Raw genomic sequence first — 27859 nt, 5'->3', positions numbered from 1 at the left:
GCGCCGGGGAGATAACCCCGGCCCAGCCACTCATTGAGAAGGAGGACACGGCTGATGACAGATAAGGCGCTTCTCCAAACGCTGACGTGGGGATGAATTGTGAGTGGGAGTCCATAGAGAGCAGGCTCTTGACCAGGCTTCTTGAGCTCATCCCCGCGGGGACCACGGTTCCGTCCCGCCGTCCCGAGCACCCCTTCTGGTGCCGCCTGTCCACAGCACCTTCCAAAAGCGCCGGAGCGGTCCGAGGACGTTCCAGAAACCTCGCTGACCAGTAAGCTGACGTTTTGCGCATCTCTAGGGCTGTGGGGTTTGTGAGATCCTACAGCAGGATGGGCGCCGGATGGGAGGGGAAACCAGCGCCGTGGGTGGGTATAGGGGGGTATATCACTCATGGAGCAGACGGAGGGCGTGTGGAGGGGATGAGCATCCCCACGGTGCCCAGATGAGAACCAGCGGTGTGAGCATCACTTTACGAAACTCACAAGAGGTCTGTCTGGTGGGTGTCTGCGAGCGAATGCTCGGGGTGTCTCCCCACTCTCTACAGGGCGTACGTCCTTCTGGGGAAGCACCCAATATTCCTTTGGGATTTTTTTAAGAGATTTTATTTACTCATTCATGAGACACAGAGAGAGAGAGAGAGAGAAAGGCAGAGACACAGGCAGAGGGAGAAGCAGGCTCCATGCCGGGAGCCTGACGTGGGCCCGGGGTCACACCCTGGGCCGAAGGTGGCGCTAAACCGCTGAGCCACCCAGACTGCCCACTTTGGGGGTTTTTAAGCATTCAAGTGACCAAGGCTTGGTCTTTGATACCGACGGGTCTGACAGGTGCACGGTTAAGTTGGCCCCTGGGTCTACACGGGGTGCATAACCTGCCTTCCCCTTGCACCTGCAGGCGGGACAGAGTGGTGGAGGGAGGGGGGGTCCCCAGAAATGCTGTGGCCTGAGAAGCATAGCGCAGAAGCCAAGTAGCTCCAGCCTGAGCTGGACGAGGCTGTGATGTGCAGCCCCCGGCGATGGGCGAGCGCTCAGAGTGTCCCTGCCACCCCGATCAACAGCTCAGATCTTCCTACCTGGGAGCTGGAACCCCAAACCAAAGGGCATAGATGAGCCTGGTATGAAACAGGGTGGGGGGAGTCATGCCCCGAGGCAAGCACCCTTGTTCCCAACGCAGAAGGCTCGCAGAAGGTGCCACCTGCAGCCAGTGGCCAGAGGTCGGACCTAGGGCCCTGAAGCCTGGGGACACATCCTTGGAGAACGCGGGAGAGAAATGAGGCCAATGCTGCATTTAGGACTAAATAAAAGGAATCCCTTCTAATTACATTTTAATATGTTCCATGTGATGAGGACACTGGGGTCGGAAGCCTGTTGGTTACTAAGACACGCGGAAGGAACGACGGGGCACGTGGTTGGGTCAACGCCATGAGGAGGGCGATGACGATGTGCAAAGCTGCTGTACTTAATGCAAAATTTAAAAAGTCATTAAAAGGCAAACGCCCCATCCGGGTGCCCAGCTCCTCTGGCTGCGTCTGTAGGCTGACCTGTCCCCAGGGTGGGTCCCCACGGAGGCCGAGGCTGGTTCCCCCCGAGGCCTCTGTCCCGGGCGTGTAGACGCCGTGTTCTCCCTGTGTCCTCACATGTTCATCGCTCTCTGCACATCGTTCCCTGATCCTATGATCGGGGCGCACCATACAGACCTCACCTAAATCCCCTCTTTAAAGACCGAATATCCCAATGCAGCCCCATCCTGAAGTCATGGAGTAAGGGTTTCAACAGGTGCATTTCAGTGGGTCACCACAGAGCCCCCGAGGACACCCGTTCTTGGAGAAGGGACACATCCGCCTCTCGGCCACAACGGCAGCTCCGGGGGGTGATAATGCCCCTTTGGGACACAATGGCGGGGCCTGGTTGCCCGTGTCTGTCTCCTCAGAGCTTCTCGAGCAGCCGCCCCTGAGGTTCTCCGTGGCCGTTCTGTGCTCAACATTGACACAGAGACTGACCCCGCGCAGACCTTGTGCCCCAAAGGGCTCACTTCCCTGGGCCGCGGCACGTTGGTTCTTCCTGCCCTGGGTGTGAGACTCTGGGACAGACCTCAGACGTCCCCACCGCAGCCCTCATGTGTCGCTGTGCTTCCTTCCTCGTGGGGAAAAGTCTCGGTGGCGACTGTAGAGTAGGTGAGGGCCATCGCGGGCATGGCAAGGGATGGAGGGAGGCGTCTGAGAGCCACCGCCGTCAGGCAGACCATCCCCGGCTCCAGGGCCTGACCCATAGCAGGTGCACTAAGAACAAGGAGTGGCCTCCACTGGGGGCCAGGGCACAGCACCCCTCCACACGCTGAGCTCATATACACTCCATGCCTTGAAGGGCATCACCACAGGCCCCCCAAAATGTACCTCTTGGCCATACAGATGATTTCAGACCACAGGCCACTGAGAACCAGCAGGAGCACAAATAGTTCTGGACGCCTCCCTCGCTGCCAGAAAATACAGGAGAGTCATTTCCCCTTCCTGGAGGAAATGTACGTCCATACACGGACCTTCTTTATTTTATTTTATTTTATTTTATTTTATTTTATTTTATTTTATTTTATTTTATTTTATTTTATTTATTTTATTTTATTATTTTATTTATTTTATTTTATTTTATTATTTCATTTATTTTATTTTATTTTATTTTATTATTTCATTTTATTTTATTATTTTATTTTATTTTATCATTTTATTTTATTTTATTTTATTTTATTTTATTTTATTTTATTTTATTTTATATTTTGTTTTAAGACTGTATCTATGAGTTCACGAGACACACAGAGAAGGACAAAGATGCTCCCCACACTGAGAAGACAATGACGCTCAGAGACTTCTTATCGTCTCGGAGATGCTAATGAACAAGACCGCCCCGGACGTGCCACACGTTTCCTGCTGCCCCTTTCCATATAACTGTCCTTCCCCATTCAGGAGCCAGAAACCCATTTTCTGACGTTGAATCAAAAATGGTTTAAAAAAAAAAAAAAAGGTTTATTAAACTCGCTGACCATCTGGCTGCCTCCCTGAGCTGCATTTTCCTTGCTGGACTCCCATGCGTATATATATATATGGCGTAAATGCTGGGTTTTCTGTTAAATCTTTTTATCCACGTAATTTGTGGGCATCGGGTGCAGATCTAAGAGGTTAGAGGGAAACGATTTTTCCTGCCCTTCAACCTCTCCTCCCTGATTTTCTCTTTTCCCGGCCTCCTCCCTTGGTCTGTCTTATGTAGGAAGATCTCCCGCTTGGTAATGAGACACAGAGCAGGAAGGAGTTTACCTGCTTCCCCCAGGTAGGGAAATAAATGGCTTCCATCATCCCAGGAGGTGGGCGCACATCCCTGGAAAGGGGCCGGAAACACTGTAATGATGTGCACCCCGACTCGCTGGTGGCCTCTGGGCTCCTATTGGCTCTTTTTGCAAACGTATTCCATCCTGAGAGCACTTGGGCAGCTCAGTTGGTTAAGAGTTGGACTCGCAGTTTCAGCTCAGGTCATGATCTCAAGGTCATGAGATGGAGCCCTGCATTGCTCTGTGCTCAGCGTGGGGTCTGCTTGAGATTCTTTTTTCTCCGCCCCTAACTCCTGGCTCTTTTGATCTCTGTTTCTTTCTCAATAATAATAGTAATAATAATAATAATGATTAATAAAGGTGTTCTGTCTTCAGCCAGACAGAGCTGCCTCATACCCCAAAGTGGATGCCGTGGAGCAGTATCCTCATCACACATTCCTTCTTTTTCATGGAGGCCTCACCTCCCCTGCCCCTGAACCACCTACTGCAAGAGGCACAACCTCAAATAACCCCAATATGCATGGCGGGGTTCAGAGTGGGTCCCCACACAGCGGCCCAGGGGCGGGGATGTGATCTAGACCCGCAATGGCCATGGTGATGCTGGGTTGCAGGAAAAAGTCCAGTCTGGTGGGAAAAGTGGGTTCGATCCCACGTTGGTAGTCATCGTGGGTAATGCACCTTGAGTGTCCTGATGCCTTGAAGGGGGCTCCAGGAGGGTTTCAGAGGGGCTGTCACTTTGTAGGGGGGACCAGGCATGTGGAAATAGGATGGTGGACACACCCAGTGGTTTGACCACATAGGGCACGGGATGCCCCCCCGCCCAAGAACTTGCTCCTGACACCTGACGGCCCCAGGGGCATGGAGGGGTTCTGAGAATGGAGGGTTCCTGCCCCACCTGGAATCTGACCCTCTGACCTGAGGTCTCCTCCTCTTCAGGTGCAGCATTGGGGCTGGGCCATGGCGACTACGCCGGATCTGGTGAGCTTTCTGGTCCTCCTGAGCTCAGTGTGCTGCAGAGAACCACAGCCGGGTAGGTGCTGGCAGGTGGTGGGGGCGTCTGGGCAGGGTCCCCCTAATGCTGGAAGAGGACAAAAGGCCCTCCCCCAGACCTGATGCATCTATGCATCTCCCCATCCTCTACCCCTGCCCTGGTAAGAGAAGGGGTCCTTGTGGAAACCAAACTGTCAGCGGATGTTCATCATCTGGCACAATCAGGGAGAAAATCCTATCCCCAAACCCCAAGCCCAGCTGGGGTGTCGGCTTTTCTGCCTGTCCTGGGAAAACCTTATTAAAAAGCAAAAATCTCGGACCTGCCGAGATGGCACGGTTGGTTAAGAATCCGACTCTTGATTTTGGCTCAGGTCATGATCTCAGCATGGAGTCTCCCCCGCCGTCCCCCACCGCTGCTCTCTCTCTCTTCCTCTCTCTCAAATAAATACAGAAATTCTTTTTAAAAAATATTTTAGAAACAGAAAAATATCCTCCCAACCCACAGAACCTCTCCCCAAAGACGGTAGAGAACGTAGAAATCTTACCGCAGGGCGACCCACCAAAGAGAGCACACACACAGGGAGAGAAAGCTCACCGTGTTGGGAGCCAGCTGCCCGGGAAGTTGGGCTCCTCTCCTCCCCGGAAACGGGCGTTCACTTCTCTGATCATCACATTTCACAGACGCCCCAGACCCTCAGCTAGCTATTCCGCATTGTTGACGCTCATGTAGCCCCTCTATGAAGAGCCACGCATCTCTTTGTACTTTTGTAGCCTTTGATTTCAGTGTCAAATAAAAAAAAAAAATTTCATGCCGAGACCAATGTCCAGGTACCCAGCAACCTGGGCTTTTTGTTTTTATGGGGTTTTTTCTTGCCTAGGAGTTTTGTAGATTCTGGTTGTACCTGTGAGTCTTTAATCCAGTTGGAGTTAATTTTTTTGCGGATCTGGTTAGTGGTCTGCTTCCACTTTTTTGTAAGTGGCTGCCGCTGTTCCCACACCGTTTTTTGGAGAGACTGTTTGTCCCCTGTTGTCTGTTCTTGGCTTTGTTGTTGTAAATTAATTGGTCCTTCTCTGGTTTTTTTCCCCCTAATAGGGAAAATTAAAGTCCTCGTGGTCATTTTGCACTTGTCCTCACTATGGCAGTTTTCTTCTTGGTCAAGGTGCTGCATCAGCCCCACCCCAAAGGGCATAGCCCATCCCCTGACCTATCCTGAAGGCCTGGGAGGGAAGCCCCACTTTGCATTCCCTCTGGGAAGATACAGAGGGCCCCAATTTCTGCACAGCCTGATTTTAAATTTTTCCTAGACATTTTTTCCATGTTAAAATTTTTTCCTGTATTTAAATTTTTTTCTGTATTTTAAGATTTTTAAAATATTTTTATTTCTCTGTATTTTAAGGATCAGTTTCTGTAATTTTTTTTAATTTTTATTTATTTATGATAGTCACACACAGAGAGAGAGGCAGAGACACAGGCAGAGGGAGAAGCAGGCTCCATGCACCGGGAGCCCGACGTGGGATTCGATCCTGGGTCTCCAGGACCGTGCCCTGGGCCAAAGGCAGGCGCCAAACCGCTGCGCCACCCAGGGATCCCAGTTTCTGTAATTTTAAAATTATCATTACTATAGCTAACTTCTCTGTATTTTTCAAATTAGTTTCTTTCTTTTCTGTATTTTTCAAGTTATTATTCCTATATCTGACTTGTCTGTATTTTTTACATTATTTTCTATATTTTTCAAATTATTATTACTCTAGTTAACTTTTCTGTATTTTTCTGTTTTCCAAATGATTATTACTCAACTTTTGTGTATTTTTTTCAAATTATTTTGTGTATTTTTCAAATTATTACTGCTATACCTAACTTGTCTGTATTTTTCTAATTATTTTCTGTACTTTCCTTTCCCTTTTTTAAGATTTTTATTTATTTATTTTGAGAGAGAGAGCAAGAGAGAAAGCACAAGCAGGGGGAGGGACAAGAGGGAGAGGGAGAATGAGACTCTATTATGAGCAGGAAGCCTGACACGGAGCTGGATTCCAGGACCCTGACATCATGACTTGAGCTGAAGGTAGACATTCAACTGACTGACCCACCCTGGTGCCCCTTTTTCTGTATTTTTCAAACTATTATTATTATACTTAACTTTTCTGTATTTTTCAAATTATTTTTTGCATTTTTAAAATTACTGTTAATATAGCTAACTTTTCCGTACTTTTCAAATTATTTTTTCTATTTTTCTAATTATTATTGCTATACCTAAGTTGTCTGTGTTTTTCAAATTATTTTTTGTATTTTTCAAATAACTATTACTATACTTAATTTTGTGTATTTTTCAAATTATTGTTACTATAGCTAAGTTTCCTGCACTTTAGCTAAGCAATGATTCTTGCTATACTTTTGTGTATTTTTATTTTTTATCTTTTTTCTTTTGTGTACTTTTAAAATTATTTTCTATATTTTTCACATTATTACAATAGCTAACTTGTATTTTTCAGATTATTTTCTGTATTTTTCACATGATTACAATAGCTGACTTGTATTTTTCAGATTATTTTCTGTATTTTTCAAATTATTATTACTAAAGCTAAGTTTAGGGGTATGAAGTGATATCTCGTTGTGGTTTTGATGTTCATTTCCCTGATAACTGATGGTTCTGAGCATCTTTTTTTCCTTTTTTTCTTTTTTCTGGGCATCCTTTCATGGGCTTGTATATGTCACTTTGAAATCGTTCATTTTACGTTATGTGAATCTGGCCTCAGTAAACCGATATGACAATCCCCACCTGGTGTTTGCAGAACGTCTCCCCTCTCACCTGTAACTATAACATCACTTGCAAGGGGTGGGGAGGGGAGCAGGTTCTAATTCCTACTAAGTGTTTATTAATATTTTTTTAATTGCAGCACAAGAAAACGTATCTCCTATTATAAACATGCAGCTAGATTCAAGGAAGAAAATGTTAAGCTGGAATTACATAAGAAATGTGAGTGAGCAAGAATGCGTAATATATACCCCGCTCGGCTCTCCCACCTCGCAACCCCCACAGGTGAGTGTTCATGGCTTGTGCCTTATGGCTTGGCTCCTTGCATACCTTGAATTGTCCTGTGAGATGACTCTTACGTCTCCTGCCTCCTCTTGAGTTCCACTCCTATTGCTGTTGTTGGGGATAAAAAAAAAAATTTCCTCTACCCTCTCAGGTTCAGGGGTAGGGATGTGCAAATTAAACTGACGAGCGTCAGATTTTTCAGAAGAAGAGATCTACAGATTTGTTCCCGGTTCAACTTTTTTTTACCTAAATGAAGATTCACAGGAGAGAAGTAAACCCCCAAAGAAGTGGATGGACTAGGGAGTTTTTGTGCCATTTTTTCTAAAAGGCTGGAAAATTGAGGAGACGTCTCGACAAAGAAATGTGGATTTCAGCTTCTGAGGCCGATAAATTGCAGGGACGTGACTATGGAATCAGCATATGGGTTATTCCCATGTCCATTCACAGGTGCCAGATGCTCAAAATGATCCTTATTCCAAAATAGCCTATTTGGGATTAATCCCAACTATAGGAGCCCTTCACCCTGCTTTGTACAGTGAGAGTAAAATCTACACACTGAGTCTCACGTATGAGGAGGAATCTATAATAGCTGTCTTTTCTGCACCTGCTTTCATTTTGATCTCTCCCCTTCCATGAGGGACTACAGGGAAAGATGTGGATTTGCCCCTTAAATGGATGTCACCATGGAAACAGCGCCCCCCCGGATTCAGTCCGTGTCTTTCACTCACTCGTCACCTAGTACACACACCCTTGGTTGCATTCTAAGGACCTTAGAGAGGAAAAACCTTATCATCTAACCTCTTAAGCTGTGTCTGGAGGCCCGTGAATGAACAAGAGATAGATGAACAGGAGGTAGAAAAGTATATTCCCATGCATATGGAACTTCTTTTTATTTCTCATATGGGGCTTTTATTTTTTTTATTATTATTATTTTTCATATGGGGCTTTTAAAACATAGCCCAATAAATAGGTAAAGTTAACGATTTATGTACCTAGTAGGAAAAAGGAAGGAGAGAGTAAAGCTCTTTATGGGAAGAACAAGCATTTTTCCAGAAGAAAATGGGAGATAAGAAAGTTTGTGATGAAGCTAATTCCTACAACTGTAAGACGTCTTTCAGTCTTCGTCACGGCCCAGAGAGGGCATTTATGATAACATTACCCTCGTTGTCCTTCCTAAAATCCACCTGAAAGAGAAAATTTATAGCAGCCTTATTTTCTAGAACTTTCTGACTTCAGTTAGGTAAGAGAAACTCCCCCCAAAACGTTTCTTTGTGCATCTCTTAAATCCAAACGTCTTCACTTTAAAATAATGTTCATACCAGGCAGCCCGGGTGGCTCAGCAGTTTTAGTGTGACCCTGGGGTCCCGGGATCGAGTCCCACGTTGGGCTCCCGGCATGGAGCCTCCTTCTCCCTCTGCCTGTGTCTCTGCCTCTCTCTCTCTCTCTCTCTCCGTGTGTCTCTCGTGAATAAAATCTTTAAAAATCTTTAAAAATAATAATAATGTTCATACCAATTCTGCGATTGCTGGGGATGGGGGAGGCTCCTCCCCACATTTATAGCTAGTTTTAGCAATTTTTTTTTTTGAAGATTTATTTATTCTGGGGTGGAGAGAGACAGAGGGAGAGGGAGAAGCCCAAGCAGACTCTGTGCTGAGCATGGAGCCCGACTTTGGGCTGGATCTCACGACGCTGAGATGGGACCTGAGCTGAAACCAAGAGTCTGAGGATTAACCCAGTGCACCACCTCGCGCCCGTTACAGGGACTTCTTATGTGGGTTCCTCTGCCGCCACCTCCAGGCTGATGAAGGTCTTGCCATGTCCCCAGAGATTAACTCCTGGGGTGGGGGGGAGGCGGTATTCTTTGCAAAGAAATGTCTAGCTTTTAGGCAAGTGACCTGCATCGGGGTTTCCTTGTATCTGCTTGTTGCAATCGTCTTAAAAATCATCCTTGTGCCAAAGTGGGCTTATTTTGGGGTGAAATATTCTACGACTGGTCACACCTTAGGTGAACTGTGTTTTCAGAGCCCCTGAGAGGAGGAGGCAGGGAGGAGGTTGCACATGGGGGCTCACGGGAGATCCAGCAGTAGGCGTCCTTAGGCACCCGTGCTTTTAAAAAGTCGTGAAATTAGGGGCACCTCGGTGGCTCAGCTGCTTATGCATGCATCTGCCTTCAGGTCAGATCAGGTCGGGATCTCAGGGTCTTGGGATCAAGTCCAGGATCGGGCTCTCAGCTCAGCGGGAGGGAGAGAGGAGTCTGCTTCTCCCTCTGCCCCTCCCCCTGCTCATGCTCTCTCTCTCTCTCTCTGTAAAATAAATATTAAAAAAAAAATTAATTAAAAGTACTGAAATTAAATTTTAAGGTAATGACACAAAAATAAACAGGTCCCAGACCTTCCTTTCCATGTGGGTCATGTTTACACATGGTATAGCTTTCTGTCGCTTGCTTCAAAAAAACAAATTTTTTTTTTTCGATTTTAAGTGTTTGCTGTTGGTGCAAGGAAGTCACTGATTTTACGGCCTTCCTGTCCACGGGTTTCCTTGATCTGTTTTATAAAGTCAATGCATTGCAGGGAGCATCTGGTTCTCGGAATGTTGTCCTGTTAGTTCAGAAATAAGGCAAACGTGACTTCCTTCCGTGCCATCGTGGAGACTTTCTGTTTCGTCTCATTTTTCATTGCGAATTCCAGAAAAACGTTCATGAATGTGGTGTTTCCATATGACTTACAGTAGTGTCAGTCGATGTAAAAGAGAAAACCCAAAAGCAAAAACCTCTTTTCGCATGTCAGAGAGACTCATTTAGGTTCCTGCTGATCTAACCATTGTTTGTCTCCAAAAACTGGTTTTTGCATACTCTGCAAAACTTGTGTTCCAACCTCTGCTGAGATTATGATTATTTAGTCCTCCCGTCCCACCTCCACTGATGTTATTCAAACAGATTGTGCACAATCATGATAGATACTTTTTTTTGAATAATGTTGAATTCAGTGCATGAGCATGACATTTTGGGGTTTCTATTTTTTATAGCTTTACATTTTTTTCTTCTTTTTTAATTTTTTTTTTCATTTTTTTCTTCTTTAAAAATTTTTTTATTTTTCTTTTTTCTTAAGTTTTTATTTATTTATTCATGAGAGACACAGAGAGAGAGGCAGAGACACAGGCAGAGGGAGAAGCAGGCTCCATGCAGGGAGCCCGACGTGGGACTCGATCCCGGGACTCCAGGATCATGCCCTGGGCTGAAGGCAGATGCTCAACTACTGAGCCCCCCAGGTGTCCCTAAAATACTGATTTTTGAGTAAATCCCTACATCCAAAGTGAGGCTCGAACTCACAACCCCACAATCGACACTGGCACACTCCATGAACGGAGCCAGCCAGGTGCCTCAATTCTTAAAAATATTTTTAAATGAAAGGTTCTTTTGAAAATATCCCCGGGATAGGTCCGAGCGGGGCCAGCGACGTAAAATCAGGTCTACTCGCCAAACGTTCCCAAAGGCCATGTGTTTTTGCCTGTGTGTGTTATATGTGTTGCAAATCTCTGGTTCATTTCCTTCCGCCTGCTGTGCACAGATTTGTTTTGTGGGTTTTCTCCTGCAGGAAAAAGGGGGAGGGGGGAACTGCTAGCTGGTTAGCAGAGAGAGGCCCTGGTGTTTTAAATGAAAACAGGCCGCAAAAATAAAAATAAAAATAAAAATAAATAATAGTAATAATAAAAAATAAATAATAAAATAATAAAAAATAAATAATAAAATAAAAATAAATGAATAATAAAATAATAATAAATAAATAATAAAATAATAAATAATAAAATAATAATGAACAAATAATAAAATAATGAATAAATAATGAAATAATTGATTAATAAAATAATAATAAAAATAAAATGATGAATAAATAATGAAATAATTGATTAATAAAATAATAATAATAAATAAAATGATGAATAATGAAATAATTGATTAATAAAATAATAATAAAAAATAAAATGAATAAATAATGAAATAATAATGAATAAATAATGAAATAATAATTAATAAGCAAATAATAAAATAATAATAAGTAAATAATAAAATAATTGATAAATAAAATAATAATAATAATAATAATAATAATAATAATAATAATAATAAAAACGGGCTGCAGGATTTCTCACTGGGGTTTTGGATTTTCCGTGAGGCCAAACAGAGATGCCTGCAGAGAAGAGGGGGATTTGAACCTTGAAGGCATCTCTGGATGCTGTTTTATTCCGTCTTTAGCAGCAGCCCCGTCGCCCCCGAGAGCCGGCTGGGGGGTCAGGATTGAGGGGAGGGGCTCTTTGCAGCTGGGGGACCTCCAGGGAGCCGGTCCTGCCTGTGACTCTGAGCACAGGTTTGGTACAGGTGTCTCGGGTGTTAATGATGCTCTGAGTTTCCTCTGTTTTGAATTTGAGGGAATCTGAGTGGATGTAATTACCGTCGGGTCGGACTCGGGCTGACTGGTCAGGGGAGGCGGTGCCTCTGTTCCCACTGCCCCCCAGCCACCCCCTGCCCCGCCGCCCTGTGCCCATGGAAGCCTGTGGTTTCACAAACAGGATGCTGCTGTGCTGACTTTCTTTTCCCCCTTTCTTTCCATGTGATGTTTTTCCTTCCAAACTGTCTTAAATCTCGTGTCCTCTGTGGGTCACTGTGTTGACGCTCAGCACGTGACGCCGCGTGGGGCTGGGTGCCAGTGGCTGCCCCTGCCAGCGAGCTTTGCTCTGCATGGTCTTCAAGTCCCTCATTCCATCCCGCTCCATGGACGATGCTTTTTTTTTTGGGGGGGTGGGGATTAAAACTAAATTCTGAAAATAAAATAAAATAAAAAAGAAAAAAAAAAGAAAACTAAATTCTCCCTGCAGCTGTGAAAGAGCATCAGCTGTACACCTGCTACGACGTGCATGAACTTTGCAAATATGTTGCTCAGGGAGAAGCAGATAGAAAAGGCTACACGGCGCATCAGCCGATTTATAGGAAGCTTCCACAATAGATGAATCCTGTTAAAAGAAGTGGGTTAGTGTTTGCCAGGGCCTGAGGACGGGGGTGGGGCCTACGGGGAGGAGGATAAGAATGTTCTGGAACCAGGGGATCCCTGGGCGGCTCAGCGGTTTGGTGCCTGCCTTTGGCTCAAGGTGCGATCCTGGAGTCCAGGGATCGAGGCCCGCATTGGGCTCCTGGCATGGAGCCTGCTTCTCTCTCTGCCTCTCTCTCTCTCTGTCTATTATAAACAAATAAATAAATAAATAAATCTTAAAAAATAAAAAAAGAAGAATGTTCTGGAACCAGAGGTAGAGCTTGCACAACATAGCGAAGCTGCCCGATGCCCCTGACGTGCGCACTTCAGACGGATCCACATGGTCCATTGCGTGGTTCACTTTACGCCTAAGTGACCTCGATAAAAAAAAAAAAAAATCATAATTAAAAAAATCAATTGTGTAAAAAGGGAAAGCACAGAGCAAAATAGAAATAAAGGTATGCCTACGTCGAGGGATGAGACGAAATGCCCTACACACTCGGAAGCCCGACGCGGGTAGAGTGGGCGAGAAGCCCGGGCGCGAGGTGCCGGCGGGCAGCCCGTGTGGACCTGGCACACGTGGGAGGGACCTCCCCCCTCCCCGATGCACCTGCTCCCTGAAATCACCAAGAAACATAAAAATCCCATCTTTTAGATGAGCGAGAAATGGTCTCTTGGAACAAAGTTCCCACAAACACAGGAGGCAGGACCCCCTTTTGCACACATCTCAGGGAGACCCTGGTGCTGCTGCACCTTTTCTAAAGGGGATGCTCATGACAAAGAGGTAGGAGGCTCTCTCTGTCGTTTTGGAACTAGACAGCACGTCTTATTTTATATTTTATTATTATTATTATTATTATTATTATTATTATTATTATCATTATTATTATTAGAGATTCGATGCACCCTCACGATGCACAACCGGGACGTGTTTGTGAGCCTCTGATGATGTAGGAGGTGCATTTCTCCTCATCCTGGTCACCGACAGGCCCAGCTGTACGGAAACTTCTATTCAAACATTTTCTCCCCTAAAACGTCTGAATGAGTCACCCCCTGGCCACATCCTGGGCGGTGTGTTAACGCTGTCAATCACCTGACTTTTGTGTAAATCCCAGACGTTCCTTCCGAGGGACTCTGGTGACCTCAGTAAGGCCCAGGCTGCTCCTCCTAGAACAACCCCGCTTCCCTGTAGGTCTTTGTCCATCATTCTCGCGTCCACATACGTATTTTCTTTGGTTTTGGGATTCCCAAGACACTTTTTTTTTTTTCTTGTCTGGAGCAAAACCTTTTCAGATAAAAGGGTTTCTATAGACTCAGAAATGGAACATGTGGTGTTTCCGCCTCTAGAAAAAAAAAGAAATTCTCCAATTATCTCCTATGGCAGGATCAGTCCCTAGACTCCTAATTTTGGGGACTCTTTGCTTTTCTTTAAAAAAGGGGAGCCACCCTGGGCCTCAGAGGTGCCACAGATGGAGTGTGTGGATCTGTGGTTTCCCCCTAGGCCACCCCATGGTTTCCAGATTCCCTTCCCCCTGAGGTCACCCGAGGTCAGTCCACTGTCCCCTCCCACAGTGCTCTATGGCTGCTCACTCCGTCATCCCTGGTGACACTTGTTAGGGAAATTTATTTTATTTTATTTTTTTATTTTTCTTTCTTTCTCCCTCTTCTAAAGATTTTTTATTTATTTATTCATGAGAGGCACAGAGAGGGAGAGAGGCAGAGACACAGGCAGAGGGAGAAGCAGGCTCCATGCGGGGAGCCCGATGCGGGACTCGATCCCAGGACCCCAGGATCACACCCTGGGCCGAAGGTGGGTGCCACACCGCTGAGCCACCCGGGGATCCCCGAAATTTATTTAACACAAAATCTGCCCCCACAACGCAGCATGCCTCCCCACAGAGAGAAAACAGCTGAATTACTACATGAGCATGAATAACATTATTTCGTAAATAATCACATAAACCAGGACCACCCAAATGAGGACACGTGAGACTCTCCCCGGGGTGTCGGCCACCAGATCTTATCCTTGTCAGAGCCCCCAGAGTCCTGCAGAGGAGTGAGAAAACGTTCTAGGGGTGCAGGCGAGCAAAACCACGGTTGTCTACACTGTTGAGTTCTGTGTGCGGGGCTCTGCAAATTAGAGTGACAAAAAGACAGGTTAGCTGAGAAGAGGCATGCGCTCTCTATATGCTGTTAAAAATTTTACATGGCATGAGTTTTCTTGATGAAAAAGAAAAAAAAATGCCCCCAAAAAGCAGTTAGACCAGAGCTTGTATCCCATGCAGGGTGCAGGTGTGACAAGAGGCAGAAAAAGAGCGCGAGGCTGCTCAAGGCGGCGCCTCTCGGGAAGATTGATATTTGGAGGACACCGCGGGAAGACAAGGTTTATTTTGGTAGATTTGTTCGTACAGGTCCATATTGGTGCCAAATTTCTGCCTTTTTGTGGTCCTAAAAATTCCCACAGAGAGAGGGAACCTGAAGCATCTTTGTTTCTAGAAGTTTCTGCAGTTAGATAATGGAAAGTCCAGGAAGGTCTTTTTTTCTTTTTCTTTCTTTCTTTCTTTCTTTCTTTCTTTCTTTCTTTCTTTCTTTCTTTCTTTCTTCTTTCTTTCTTTCTTTTTTCTCTTTTCCCTCTTTCTTTGTCGTTTTTACATTTTGACTTCTTTTTTTCTTTTCTTCTTCTTTTTATTTTTTTTTATTTATTTTTTTTAAGATTTTATTTATTTATTCATGAGAGGCACAGAGAGGGAGAGAGGCAGAGACCCAGGCCGAGGGAGAAGCAGGCTCCATGCAGGGAGCCCGATGCGGCACTCGATCCTGGGTCTCCAGGATCACGCCCTGGGCCGAAGGCAGGTGCTAAACCGCTGTGCCGCCTGGGCTGCCCTTCTTTTTTTTTTTTTTTTTTTCTTTAATTCAACTGCCCAACACATAATACATCATTACAGGACGGCTTCTTTCTGAATGTGTTGGTTCTCAGTTGCTCCCGGCTCAGCACAATGCTCATGCCACAGTGGACATGGGAAACGGAGCTAGGGACGTCGTCAGTGTCACTCAAGCCCTGGCCATGGTGGGCCAGCTGTGAGCTCCTGGGATTATTGCACAGATAGCAGCCTCCCGCAGGCCTCACGAGGCCGGACGCGTGCACTTGTTATTACAGTCACGTGACCGAGTAGGGGGGGTCCAAGGGGGCACATCCCACCGTGGAATGATCTGAGGACTGAGTGGCCCCAAGGGCCCCGAAGCGCACGTGATGTACAGGTTTTCCATGGTGCGCTTCCCAGGTCACAGAGGACGACACGCACTACTGCATCTTCCGCAACCACGTGCTGCACAGAGGGGCGAACCTCACCGTGAACGTCACGTGTGACGGTAATGTGTTCCAGGAGCTGCTGGTTTTCGCTAACCCAGGTGAGGTCCCCGGTGCTGGGAAGTTCCCAGCTCCCGCCTCACCCGCCTGAGGGCCACCGAGGTCTCCACCCCTTGGGTGTGGGTGGTGGCGGCGCAGCCGGTGAGGGTTTTGACGGTTGGTGTCTTGCCAGGCGTGGAAGGTTCCGGCGCCATGAACTTCTCCTGCTTCATTTACAATGTCCGCTTCATGAACTGCAGCTGGGCGCCTGGCTCCAGGGCCCCCGCCGACGTCTGCTACCAGCTCTTCTGGTGGGCTTCTTTGTAAGTGCCTCGCGTGTCTCCCAAGCAACGGGGATCTTTGTGCGGATCCTAATGGGGGATCTTTGTGTGGATGCTAACAGGGGGATCTCTGTGGGGTTGCTAATGAGGGATCTTTGTGTGGATGCTAATGGGGGATCTTTGTGTGGATGCTAGCAGGGGGATCTTTGTTCGATGCTAATGGAGGGGGATCTTTGTGTGGATGCTATTGGGGGATCTTTGTTCGATGCTAATGGGGGTGATCTTTGTGTGGATGCTAATGGGGATCTTTGTGTGGATGCTAATGGGGAGGATCTTTGTGTGGATGCTAACAGGGGATTTTTGTGTGGATGCTAATAGGGGATCTTTGTGCAGATGCTAATGGGGGATCTTTGTGCAGATGCTAATGGGGGATCTTTGTGCAGGTGCTAATGGGGGATCTTTGTTCGATGCTAAGGGGGGGAACTTTGTGCAGATGCTAATGGGGGATCTTTGTGGATGCTAACGGGGGATCTTTGTGCAGATGCTAATAGGGGATCTTTGTGCAGATGCTAAGGGGGGATCTTTGTTCGATGCTAAGAGGGGGGATCTTTGTGTGGATGCTAATGGGGGATCTTTGTGCAGATGCTAACGGGGGATCTTTGTTCGATGCTAAGGGGGGGAACTTTGTGCAGATGCTAATGGGGGATCTTTGTGGATGCTAACGGGGGGATCTTTGTGTGGATGCTAATAGGGGATCTTTGTGCAGATGCTAATGGGGGATCTTTGTTCGATGTTAAGGGGGGGAACTTTGTGCGGATGCTAATGGGGGATCTTTGTGGATGCTAACAGAGGATCTTTGTGTGGATGCTAATAGGGGATCTTTGTGCAGATGCTAATAGGGGATCTTTGTGCAGAGCTAATGGGGGATCTTTGTGTGGATGCTAATGGGGGATCTTTGTGCAGATGCTAATGGGGGATCTTTGTTCAATGCTAAGGGGGGGAACTTTGTGCGGATGCTAATGGGGGATCTTTGTTCGATGCTAAGGGGGGGAACTTTGTGCGGATGCTAATGGGGGATCTTTGTGCAGATGCTAATGGGGGATCTTTGTGTGGATGCTAATAGGGGATCTTTGTGCAGATGCTAATGGGGGATCTTTGTGCAGATGCTAATGGGGGATCTTTGTGCGGATGCTAATGGGGGATCTTTGTGCAGATGCTAATGGGGGATCTTTGTGCGGATGCTAATAGGGGATCGTTGTGCAGATGCTAATGGGGGATCTTTGTTCGATGCTAAGGGGGGGGAACTTTGTGTGGATGCTAATGGGGGAATCTTTCTGTGGATGCTAACGGGGGATCTTTGTGCAGATGCTAAGGGGGGATCTTTGTGCAGATGCTAACGGGAGGATCTTTGTGTGGATTCTAATGGGGGGGATCTTTGTGCGGATGCTAGCAGGGGGATCTTTGGATGCTAAGGGGGAATCTTTGTGTGGATGCTAACAGAAAATGTAGAGCGAGCTGTAGGGCTTCCTCCCCACAGTGGGTTGCCTCCCGGAAATGTCACAACATCACAGAACCCGGGCAGGACAACCATTCCTCTTTGCCGTGGCCTGGCTCCGAAATGCAAACTTCCCCTCCCGTCCTTAAGAGATGAGGAAATCCACAGTTTAGCGATTTTATCATGCACGGAATGGGTTGCAACGCCTACGCCCGCTAAACGGCGGGATTTGTCCCTGAGGGCCACGTCCCAGCCTAGTGCGTGGGACGCATGTCGTGTTCTGGTTTTGCATTTATCCGGGGATGGATTTTATCATTTTTTTTAGAGGGTTTTCTGGGTTTTGACCTGGGGGAGGGCATATTTTGTTGTTAATACTATCTGCTCAGAACGACACACAGTCATCGGGCTTTTCCTGGGTCCCTTTTGCCAATGACAGGCACGAGGACGAGGTGGAGTGCCCTCACTACATCATGAACTCCGAGGGGATGCGCGTGGGCTGCCATTTCGATCAACTCGGCGAACCCCAGAACATGGACAATTACTTCTTCCTGGTGAACGGGACCAGCCGTACGGCGGCAATTCCGTTTTTGGACTTCGTTCCATTTCAAGCCTACAAAATCGGTAAGAGGTGACCTCGCCCTGGGTCCACCCTCCTGCCCGGGTGAGCCATCTCTCTCTCGCTTCTCTCGTCTCTCGTCTCCGCTCACACCTGGGCCACGTGGGACGCGTTGCTGGGTTCCCTCCCGACCAGCCTGAGCAAGATCCGGGCTGTGCACTTGGGGTCTGGACGGTCCCCGTAGGTGGGATGCAGGAGAGGCCTGTGATCATGACACATATAAGACTTTTGTTGATTTTTGTAAATTCTCCCCAAATCTTGAATTCACGAATCCTGTCTCATCATTGCTGATGGGGTGGAAATACGGGGTTGGTCTTTGGTCACCACATGTTCATCAATAGGTCAGCACATAGCCTTGTTTTATGTTTGTTTCCGTTTAAAGACATCTTATAGGGATCCCTGGGTGGCTCAGTGGTTTAACCCCTGCCTTCGGCCCAGGGTGTGATCCTGGAGACCTGGGATGGAGTCCCATGTCGGGCTCCCGGCATGGAGCCTGCTTCTCCCTCCTCCTGTGTCTCTGCCTCTCTCTCTCTCTCTCTCTAGTCTATCACAAATAAAAGATAATTAAATCTTTAAAAAAAAAGACATATAGTGTAGATTGTTGATAAATTAATGTTGAATCCAAGACCCACAGCCCTGAACAATGCTTATCTAACATGTGTACTTTCTCCAAGACGTACACCATGGCCTTCTTGTGCATACAAATGCAAAAGAAGAAAAAAAAAAAAAAAACTTCCTCTACCCTCTTAGGTTCTGTACACAGGCCTTGCAAATTAAATGGACAAATGCTATATTAACAGGAGAAAAGCACACAAATGCAATTTTAATTTTTAAGCTTTATATGCATCAGAGGAAAGCTTCACAGAAAAGAAACAAACATCTCCCAAAGAAGTGGTTAGACTCAGGAACTTACATACCATTTATTTTTCATTTTTTTTAAAGATTATTTATTTATTTATTTATTTATTTATTTATTTATTTATTTATGATAGACATAGAGAGAGAGAGAGAGGCAGAGACACAGGCAGAGGGAGAAGCAGGCTCCATGCTGGGAGCCTGATGTGGGACTCGATCCGGGGACTCCAGGATCGCGCCGTGAGCCAAAGGCAGGCGCCAAACCGCTGAGCCACCCAGGGATCCCCCTATTCTTCATTTTTTAAATTTACTTTTATATATTTTTATCCATACGTCCTTTTAATTAAAAACAACTGATTAGGAATCCCTGGGTGGCGCAGCGGTTTAGCGCCTGCCTAAACCTAAATCCTGGAGACCCAGGATCGAATCCCACGTTGGGCTCCCGGTGCATGGAGCCTGCTTCTCCCTCTGCCTATGTCTCTGCCTCTCTCTCTCTCTCTCTCTCTGTGACTATCATAAATAAATAAAAATTTAAAAAAAACTGATTACTGAGTTAAAGAAAAAGTGATTTGTGCTTTTAGAGGTGGTAAACTGAGGAAAGGTAAACGTATGGGGAAAGTAATGGGAGACAGGGCTATATTAGTAAGGTTTGTTTGTGCAGACTCAGCTTGCTGCCGACTTTCTATTCTCTTCGCGGACATAAAAATTCCCCAGAGTCGGGATTCACGGCAGTCATAGTTTCTCAGAACTGTGCGGTCTTAGTCACTCCCATAAGCTCCAGGAAAGCTTCTTTCTGGGTCTGCGATTGTCAGCTGCCTTCAGTTCCAAGTCACTCATGTGCCAAGGTGTCATGTTCAGGGGGTGGCCTTCCGATCCGCCTTGCGCACATCACACAGCAACCCAGCTGGAGCCCCTAACACCCCCCAACCCTGAATTCACCCCATCCACATTGCACATTTAATTTTTTTTCTTTCTTTTTCCCCCCCACATTGCACATTTAAAACACGCTGCGCCGTTTGCGGGCGTTTTGTCGTCATTTTGGTTCTGTTTCGTTTTCCGCAGAGAAGTATGACCCGCCGACGAACATCACCATCACCTACAACAGATCGCACCACATTATCAAGTGGGACAATCCCGAGATCAGATACGACCTTTCGAGTTACGTCCTGTACTACGAGCTGGACATCCAAAGAGCGGTAAGAAGCCCCGACCCTGGTGCGCGACCCACGAACCATCCGCAATCTGGTATTTTCCCGTGGAATGCAATCCCGGCAGCTGATGAGCACGCGCCTCTGCTCCAAACATGTCTGAGCACTCCTGTACCCTGTTTTTGCCCTAAACGGGTGATTGATTCCTTTATTACTTTTTAATGAAATTCCCTTATTTATTTTAATTTTTTTAAATTTTAAAACACTAATCTCATTTATTTTTTTTAATTATCCCTATGCACCGTGTGGGGCTCAAACTCAGGACCCTGCAAGCTGAGTGGCATGCTCCACCGATCACCAGCCAAGGAATCCCAATATGGTGTTTATTTTTTAGAGTCATTTTAGGTTCATAAAGTAATGACTCTGGATGTCTTCATTGGTCCCATCAGCGACATTTTTCACAATGCGGCCTTATGGGACGCAGCCCCTGTCGGGACGTTTTTTTGGAAACAAAATGTGAAAATGGGTCGGGAATGGCGGGGCTCATGGTAAAGACACGGGAGCCCCCCCCCCCCGAATCTTCAGTTTGCACATTGGTAAATGAGATTCTGCACCTGAGATCTGGACTTGTCCCCGACTCCTGGAAGTTGGGGACTTTCCGGCAGACGCTCGGCATCTGTGTTTTCCCCGTGGCCTGGGGCTTTACCCTGGGCCCCACGCCTGGAGCCGGGGCAGAGGGGAACTCAAATTCATGCATCCTCTCTTGCCCTCATCGGAGACACACAGTCCGGTGCCGTGCTGTGGGCATTCAGTTCTGAGCACCCGAGACCCCAGGGCCTTTGCACGTCCTGCTGCTTCTGCTGGCAGGCCCTCCCTCCGTCCTCAGGTGCTGGGTCCTCCATATCCACGCCCGTTCTCACCTCCTGTCCCACTGGTCTCTCTCTATTGTGCCGTCCCCACGCCCCCGATCCGGTTTCTTCCCAGGGGCGATCTGGAATCAGGCGTGACCTGAAATGTTCTAGTGCCTCTGCTTTGTGCATCTTGCCTCCTGGAGGCAGGTCCCCTGAGTGCGGGGACCCTGTCATCGTGCCTACGCTGACCACAGAGCTTGTGCACACCACAGTGTGGGGCACACGTGAGAGTTCTGGGGTGACCCCCAGGCCCAGCCCCCGTGGAACCGCGCAGCCCCGGGCACCGTTCAGAATGGAAATGAGGTCATGACCCTTCCGTCCCTAAAGCCCTCCCCAGGTCGGGTATGGATCTTGGATTAGAGTCAAGGCCCCCGATGTGTGTGCCCAGGGTCTGCGGTGTCTGGCCCTGCCCTCCAGTGTCATCCTGCCCCGTGCTCATGTGGGCAAAGTCACACAGGTGACCTCAAACAGGTGGGCTTGTGCACAGGTGTAACTATGCACAGGTGACCTCACATAAGTGACCTCACACTGGTGACATCACAGGTGACTGCATCCATGTGACCTCACACACGTGACCTCACACAGAAGATGTCACACAGTGACACCCACACAGGTACCTATACAGTGGTCACCTCACAGGTGACCTCACACAGGTGAACTTACAGAGGCAACTAGGCACGGTGACCTCACACATGTGAGCTCATACTGGTGACGTCACAGGTAACCGCATGCATGTGACCTCACACAGGTGAACTTACACAGGTAACTATGCACAGGTGACCTCACACAGGGGGTCCCACTCAGGTGACCTCTGGCAGCTGTGCAGCCTGGAGTGTCCTGTGCATGTCACGCCCCAGGAGCCAGGACCACCAGCAGCAGCAACCCTTTTGTCATCAGGTCCCACCTGACATCCACACAGCCTCACGGACTCACCCAGTAAACGCTGGAGCTCGCTGAGGGTCTCGGAGGTGGTCAGTCCTTACGAGGCATTTGAACATTCCCTGACGCAGAACAAAACGCTCCTGTAGACGCTGCCTTCTCGCCCCTCATCAATATCCCCAGAGCACGCTCGCCAGCCAGACAGAAATTCACAAGAAGGAAATTGATCCTTTATGTGTCCAGGGGGGAAAGCTGTTCCTCCACCCTCTTAGGTCCTGAGCCGGGGAGGTGCAAATTAAATAAAAGGACAGTTAAGGGAAGGGGGGAGCAAATGTTATTCACATGCATATGGGACCTCACAGAAGAAGAGACTCTTGAATAAGTGAAGTTAGGAAGGGAAGGGAAGGAAAAAGCTTCCTTTTTTTTTTTTTTTTTTTTTTTTTAGAAAAAGCTTCCTTAAGAACAAAATGGGTTTTAAAAAAATGGGTTTGTAGAACAAATAGGAGATAAGAACCACTGTGACTGTGACGATGTTTGTTTAGGCAGACGTCAGTGGCGTTTTTTTGTCTCTTGCGTGGGCACGAAACTCCCCCAAATGGGATGAACACTGGGTGTCATACCATATGTTGGCAAATTAATAAAATTAAATAAATAAATAAATAAAGTAAAAGAAGAAAGAAAGAAAGAAAGAAAGAAAGAAAGAAAGAAAGAAAGAAAGAAAGAAAAAAGAAAAAGAAAAAAAAAAGAGAAACTCCCCCAGATGTGCGATTGAGGAGACATTCATGGTCCCTCCCGGAAGTGAGGTGTCCCCAAGCCGGGAGTTCACGGCAGTCCCTCCTTCCCCCTCCTCTGCTCTCCGGCAGGTGGAAAAGCTCTGAGGAGGCTTCTTCCTACCCGCTCCCGGGTTCTGCGTGGGTTCCCACATTTGCACGTGATGCTGAAAACACACATTTTAACAATCTTTCCCTTTTTTCAGGGCAGCTCCTCCAAGACAAAGCACGTAAGTCTCTCTGCCTTTCTGAGCGATTCCTGCTGCCCAGGAGGGTCCCCGAGGGGATCGGGGGAAGGGATCCGTCCATCTGTGGGCTACCTGGCAGGTGCCCGGGGCCACGCCGGCCCCTCCCTTACCTGCCCCCGGGCTACTGCGGCTGAGGGGGTGGGGCAGTAGCGTGGGGTCTGCTGGGTCTAAAACAACAACTTGAGCTCGTAAAGACCAGATATCTCAGCCGTGGACATGTGAGCAGAAGAAACTGGGTTCTTGGGGGTCACAGGGACCGTCAGGGACATGTCCCGGGTCGTGCGACCTGGGGTCAGCGTCCGTCCTGATATCTAAGCTGCAGGGAAGCACCACGGCCTCCGGAATGACCCGGCAGGCAGGGACTCTGTGTCCCACTCAGGTTCGGCCCAGACGTGCTTGGATGTTTGGATGAGATTGGGGGGGGGGCAGCGGGAGGGGCCACCCCGTCTCAGGAAACGCAGCCCTGCTCCTGACGGCCCTTCCAGGTCCTTCTTAGCTTCCCCGCTCACCACCCTTCTGTCCCGTGTCCCTCTGCCAGGCCCTCCAGACCCGCCTGCCCCGGGACACCAGGGTGCGCCGTCCCCGTGCGGTGGACCCCGGACACGTGGTGGCCCCCGTCCACAGGGACGCTGGGGCCTGCCCCAGAACTGGCCTCCGTTTTGGCCGTGGGGAGGGACAAGAGGGCGCGGAGCAGTCCCCGGGCACCCAGCTGGTGATGTCGGACTCAGGACCGGATGGCCACGGGGCCCCCCGGACCGCCCCTCCAACCACCCCCTGCAACCACCACCGGTGTGCAGATTCGGAATAACCTGGAGCCACCCTGGAGGGTCTGGGGACTCTGCCCAAGATGTGGGCGCAGCTCAGGGAGCCCTTCCCAGGGGACAGGCACAAGGTCCAGCTTCCCAGGGGACATCCCAGGGGACAGATGCATGGTCCACCTTCCCAGAGGACAGGTGCAGAGTCCACCTTCCCTGGGGACAGTGCAGAGTCCAGGGTCCCATGGAACAGCCAGTGCTGCCTGGATGGATGCTCCTGGCTGGGGTGTCAGGTGTCGCTTCTGCCCGGAAGCAGGGAGCGCAGACCCCAGGGGACCGCCACACGTCAGTCACAGCCGGTTGTCTCCTCTCCTGAAGGTGTTCCAGCGGGGACAAGATCCGAACGTGTACCTGATGCCCAGTTCCGCCGCCAGGGTGGAAAGCACGTTCCGCGCGAGGGTGCGCTACGTGTATAACGACCTGTGGAGTGAGTGGAGCCCGACGGTGCTATTCGGTGAGCGCCCCAGGCCCCGCGCTCACGCTCCGAGGACGAGGACGGATGGATGGATCCGCGCGGGGCTCCCCCCACCTCCCCGCGCCTTCCTCCACCGCCTCATGCCGCTGGCCCCGGCGGCCGGGGGGAGCTCATATGGGACCCTTCACCTCGCCCACCTGGAATGACCCTATTCCCAGCAGGTCCCGCGCAGGGATGTCGGGGTTGGGGCGCACGCAACTTTTGTTTGGAGACGAGGGGCGGGGGGCCTGTTGAGTGCACTGCAGCGGCTCCCAGCGCGCTCTCTGCCCCGACGCAGCATCTGCGGGCGTGTCCTGCTGCCCCGCACGCCCTCCCGTGGCCTGGGGTCACCCTCCAAGGACGCACCCCCAGATAGCAGCACGGGCACAGGGAACCCCCTGGGCTGCTGTTCACTCAGCCCCGCTGGGGTGTCTGCAAGGCCCTCGTTGCCGCTGTCCCCCTCCCGCGGGGGTCACGCAGGGCTCAGGGGTGCTCGGCCCATCCCCCTGGGCGCTCCATCACCTCCCCGTCCTTTAGGGGGGCAGGGAGGGTTATCCCAAAGCCAGTGGCCTGCAAGGTGACAGCTCCCATTACGCAGAAGCGCAAGCGGCAGGAAACGCACCGTTTTATGCGGGGGGGAGGGGGGGGCGAAACCCCACAAGGCCGGGGTCCCCCCCCCAGCCTCGTCTGCGGCTCCCACACCTCCGTTCTGGGGATTAGAGCTCCAAGTATGCTCCAGCTGGATGCGTAGAGCTCTGCAGGCTGGCGCCCCGCACCCCCACCCAGAGGAGCCCCCAGTGCACGTGTGGGCTCCTTCCGTCCCGAGATCGGGGTCTCCGCTCGCAGAAGCGGCGCAGACCACCCAAGGCCAAGCCGCGGTACCCAAAGGGGAGCGTCCGGGGCGATAGAAACCACGCGTCTGTCCCACCCTCAGGAGTTTCACAATTACGCGTTCATTCCTTTGGCTGGGCCGCAGGGTGTTCAAAGTGAACGTGGGCTGAGAAAGAACATGCGTGCGCGGTTCTAGTTGGGCCTGTGCGCAAACGCTTACGGGGCAGCTCCGCCGGGAGGGAGCAGGGCGCGGAGGACACTGGGGGCGGGGGCGAGGGGGGGGCACAGGTCTCGGCGAGGGTCCGCGCGGCAGGGCCAGCGCTCCCGCCTCCGCCGCTCCTCCGCTCCGCTACCGCACGCCCGCAGCCCCGGGGAGGGAGTCGGACAGCAGCGCGGGGGCCGCCGTGTGCGCCACCCTGACGCCGCGCTCCTGACGCCGGCTCCCCACCCCCACCCCCGCCCAGGCCTCCCGGAGGAGCGCGAGCCCCGCGGCGCAATGTTCGACGTGGTGGTGTGGGCCACGGCTGTGCCCGCGCTGCTCCTCATGTGCCTCTGCAAACGGTAAGGCCCGGGTCCTGGCACCAGCACGCAGGACGCTTCTCGGGGCGCGGGGCGCGGGACCCGGTGCGTGCGGAATGGCCTCGGGGAGGGCGAATCCGGAGGCCAGGGGGTAAGGACCCCGGGCGTGGGACCCCGTGCGTGTGCAATGCGGGGAGGGGGGCGCGAATCCGGAGTCCAGGGCGCGCGGACCCCGGGCTGCGGAGGGCTGGCGAGGAGGGCTGGCGAGGGTCGAGAAGGGACTGTCCATGGGGTAAGGGTCTCCTGCTGCGCGCCCACACGCCCTCCGCACCCCGCGCAGGGGCGGTGGGTCCGTGCAGCCGCGGCCTGGCTCCGGAGGTGCGCGCTTTCTCTGGGGAGGGAAGGGAGCCCGCGGCCCGGGGTGCGCTGACCGTGCGCGGCGCCCTCCACGGTGCCGTGTCCTCAGCAGGTTCTACAGGAGCCACAAGCTGTTTCCACCCATCCCGCAGGTCAAGAAGGAAATCACGGGGGCCCTCATGCCGACCCTGGAGGTGAGCGCGTGCCCCCGGCACCCTGGGAGGTGGCGCGGACCCTCTGGGGCTCCCAGTGTTTGCAGGTGACCGCTGCCCTGGGGCACGGTGTCACAGAGGAGGGGTGTCCTGAGCTCCCCAACCCAGGAGCACTTCCCAGGGGACAGATGGAGGACAGAGGGAAGTGGACGCTCCCCCCCACCCCCACAGGCCCCGCAGCGTCCAGCTGCCTTCACCACAAAAGTCTGTCCTGGGGTCACCCACCACAAAACTGGAAACGTGGGGTCTGGCCGAGGAACAGCTGTGGAGCGCAGGAAGCGGTGTGACCCTATTTCTCTGCTGGAAACCCCCGCTGGTCCTGGGGTTGCAGAGGGAGCTGTTGGTTGGTCTCTGTCCCTTAGGGGGGCTCGTGGACACCAGCACCCTCATGAGGACACCCCAAGTCCATTACATGGGTTCAGACCCTACTTGCACATAGAGGTGCCTCCACTGGGTGTGGATGGAGCTGGGGTTTGGGGGCGACCCTTTGACTCCTGACCACAGCCACAGGGGACCGTGGCGAGGGACCCTCCCTGGAGCTGGGGCACCCATGACTCTTCTGACTTGCCCTGAGCATGTGCCCCAGATGCTGCCCCGTGATGAGCAGAGGATCTCCCCCAACATGGATGGGGGGGCTCCGGTTCTGGGCTTGACGCTGTTTCCCTGGGAAGCCCCCCTCCCCCTTTCCCTGGGGCGCCCTTGAGGCCAGTCGGGCCTCCCAGCGAAGTTTAGGGTCCACCCTTGGGGCAGCAGGTGTCAGAGCTGCGCTCCTGCCTCCCGCTGTGTCCTAGTCCCCTACATGCGTGTGTGCGCATCCGGCCTCTGAGGGGGCTGCGTCCACTCTGTTCACGGATCCTTTCCTGGTGGCACCACAGGTGCGTGGCAGGTGTGTGGTGTCCACGCTGCCCGTCTTGTCTTTCTCAGGTCGCCTGGGATGACGGCCACCCGCCGCCGGGCTCCCAGGAACCCGAGGACGTCCTCATGGTGGAGGAAACGTGGTGACTACCGCGGGGACAAGCGGACATCGCAGCTTTGGCCTCATCCCCCGCCCTCCCCGCCCTCCCCGCCACCCCTGCAAATGTCACGTGTGTGCGTCGTCTTCTTCGCTGACCAGCAACGCTGCCACCCCGACACCCAGCAGCATGGCTTTTGGGCTTTCTGCGCGCGTCCACGCGGGCCGGCCGGGAGGGATGGTGTGCGCCGCGGGGCACCCCCTGGAGGGAGGCTAGCTGTCTGTCTGTGTGTCCGTGTCTCTGACGCACGACGCGCCCACTCGGGGACAAGGAGAGAGAGGCCGGTCCGCACGCCCAGGTCCCCCGTGTGGGTCCCGCAGGCTGGGAAGCAAGTGGGACGCGGGCGGGAGCGTCCCCATCGGTTTGTGCACCTGCTGCTCCATCCCCGCGGAGATTTGGAGGGCGGTCCGTCCCCACCATGCAGCTAACATGTTTCAACGTGACAAATGATGGACGGGGGGGGGGGGGGACCTCTTGGGAGGAAAGAGCGTGCGTGTGTTCCGCGGATGTGCCTCCGCATTTGGCGATCTGCGCGTGTCTGGATGACGCTCAACCTTGTGTCCCCCCGGGGAGGTGAAGCGCGTTAGGGCGCAAATCCAGCTGCCGCCCCCGCGCCCACGGAACTGCTGCCCCGTGGCTGTTCATCCAAAGCACCTGCAAAAGCCCAAAAAAACACGTAGGCAAACACACACACACACACACACACAGAGGAAATAAAGCTGTCAGTGCGGGAGACGCCTCACCA

The 27859-nt window shown here is 50.8% G+C and overlaps 1 protein-coding gene across 2 annotated transcripts; it reads left to right on the top strand.

Annotated features, from left to right (window-relative positions):
- The first annotated feature begins 104 nt into the window (after positions 1-104).
- LOC144307721 (granulocyte-macrophage colony-stimulating factor receptor subunit alpha-like) lies at positions 105-27859 on the top strand. Of its 2 annotated transcripts, none has more exons than XM_077887680.1 (12): positions 105-271; positions 4249-4342; positions 7198-7340; positions 15646-15772; positions 15904-16033; positions 17923-18107; positions 20020-20153; positions 22872-22895; positions 24047-24182; positions 25478-25574; positions 26002-26083; positions 27026-27859. In XM_077887680.1, exons 2-12 carry the CDS (start codon positions 4270-4272, stop codon positions 27101-27103), a joined length of 1209 nt encoding a protein of 402 aa, XP_077743806.1. In that variant the 5' UTR covers positions 105-271; positions 4249-4269; the 3' UTR covers positions 27104-27859. The 2 variants fall into 2 exon arrangements, with proteins under 2 accessions (XP_077743806.1, XP_077743805.1); XM_077887679.1 differs by having other exon boundaries at positions 25999-26083.

Source organism: Canis aureus, chromosome X (genome assembly GCF_053574225.1).
Source record: "Canis aureus isolate CA01 chromosome X, VMU_Caureus_v.1.0, whole genome shotgun sequence".
NCBI lineage: Eukaryota > Metazoa > Chordata > Mammalia > Carnivora > Canidae > Canis > Canis aureus.
Note: the sequence above shows the minus strand (reverse complement) of the source record. Positions and strands in the feature narration are given on the sequence as shown.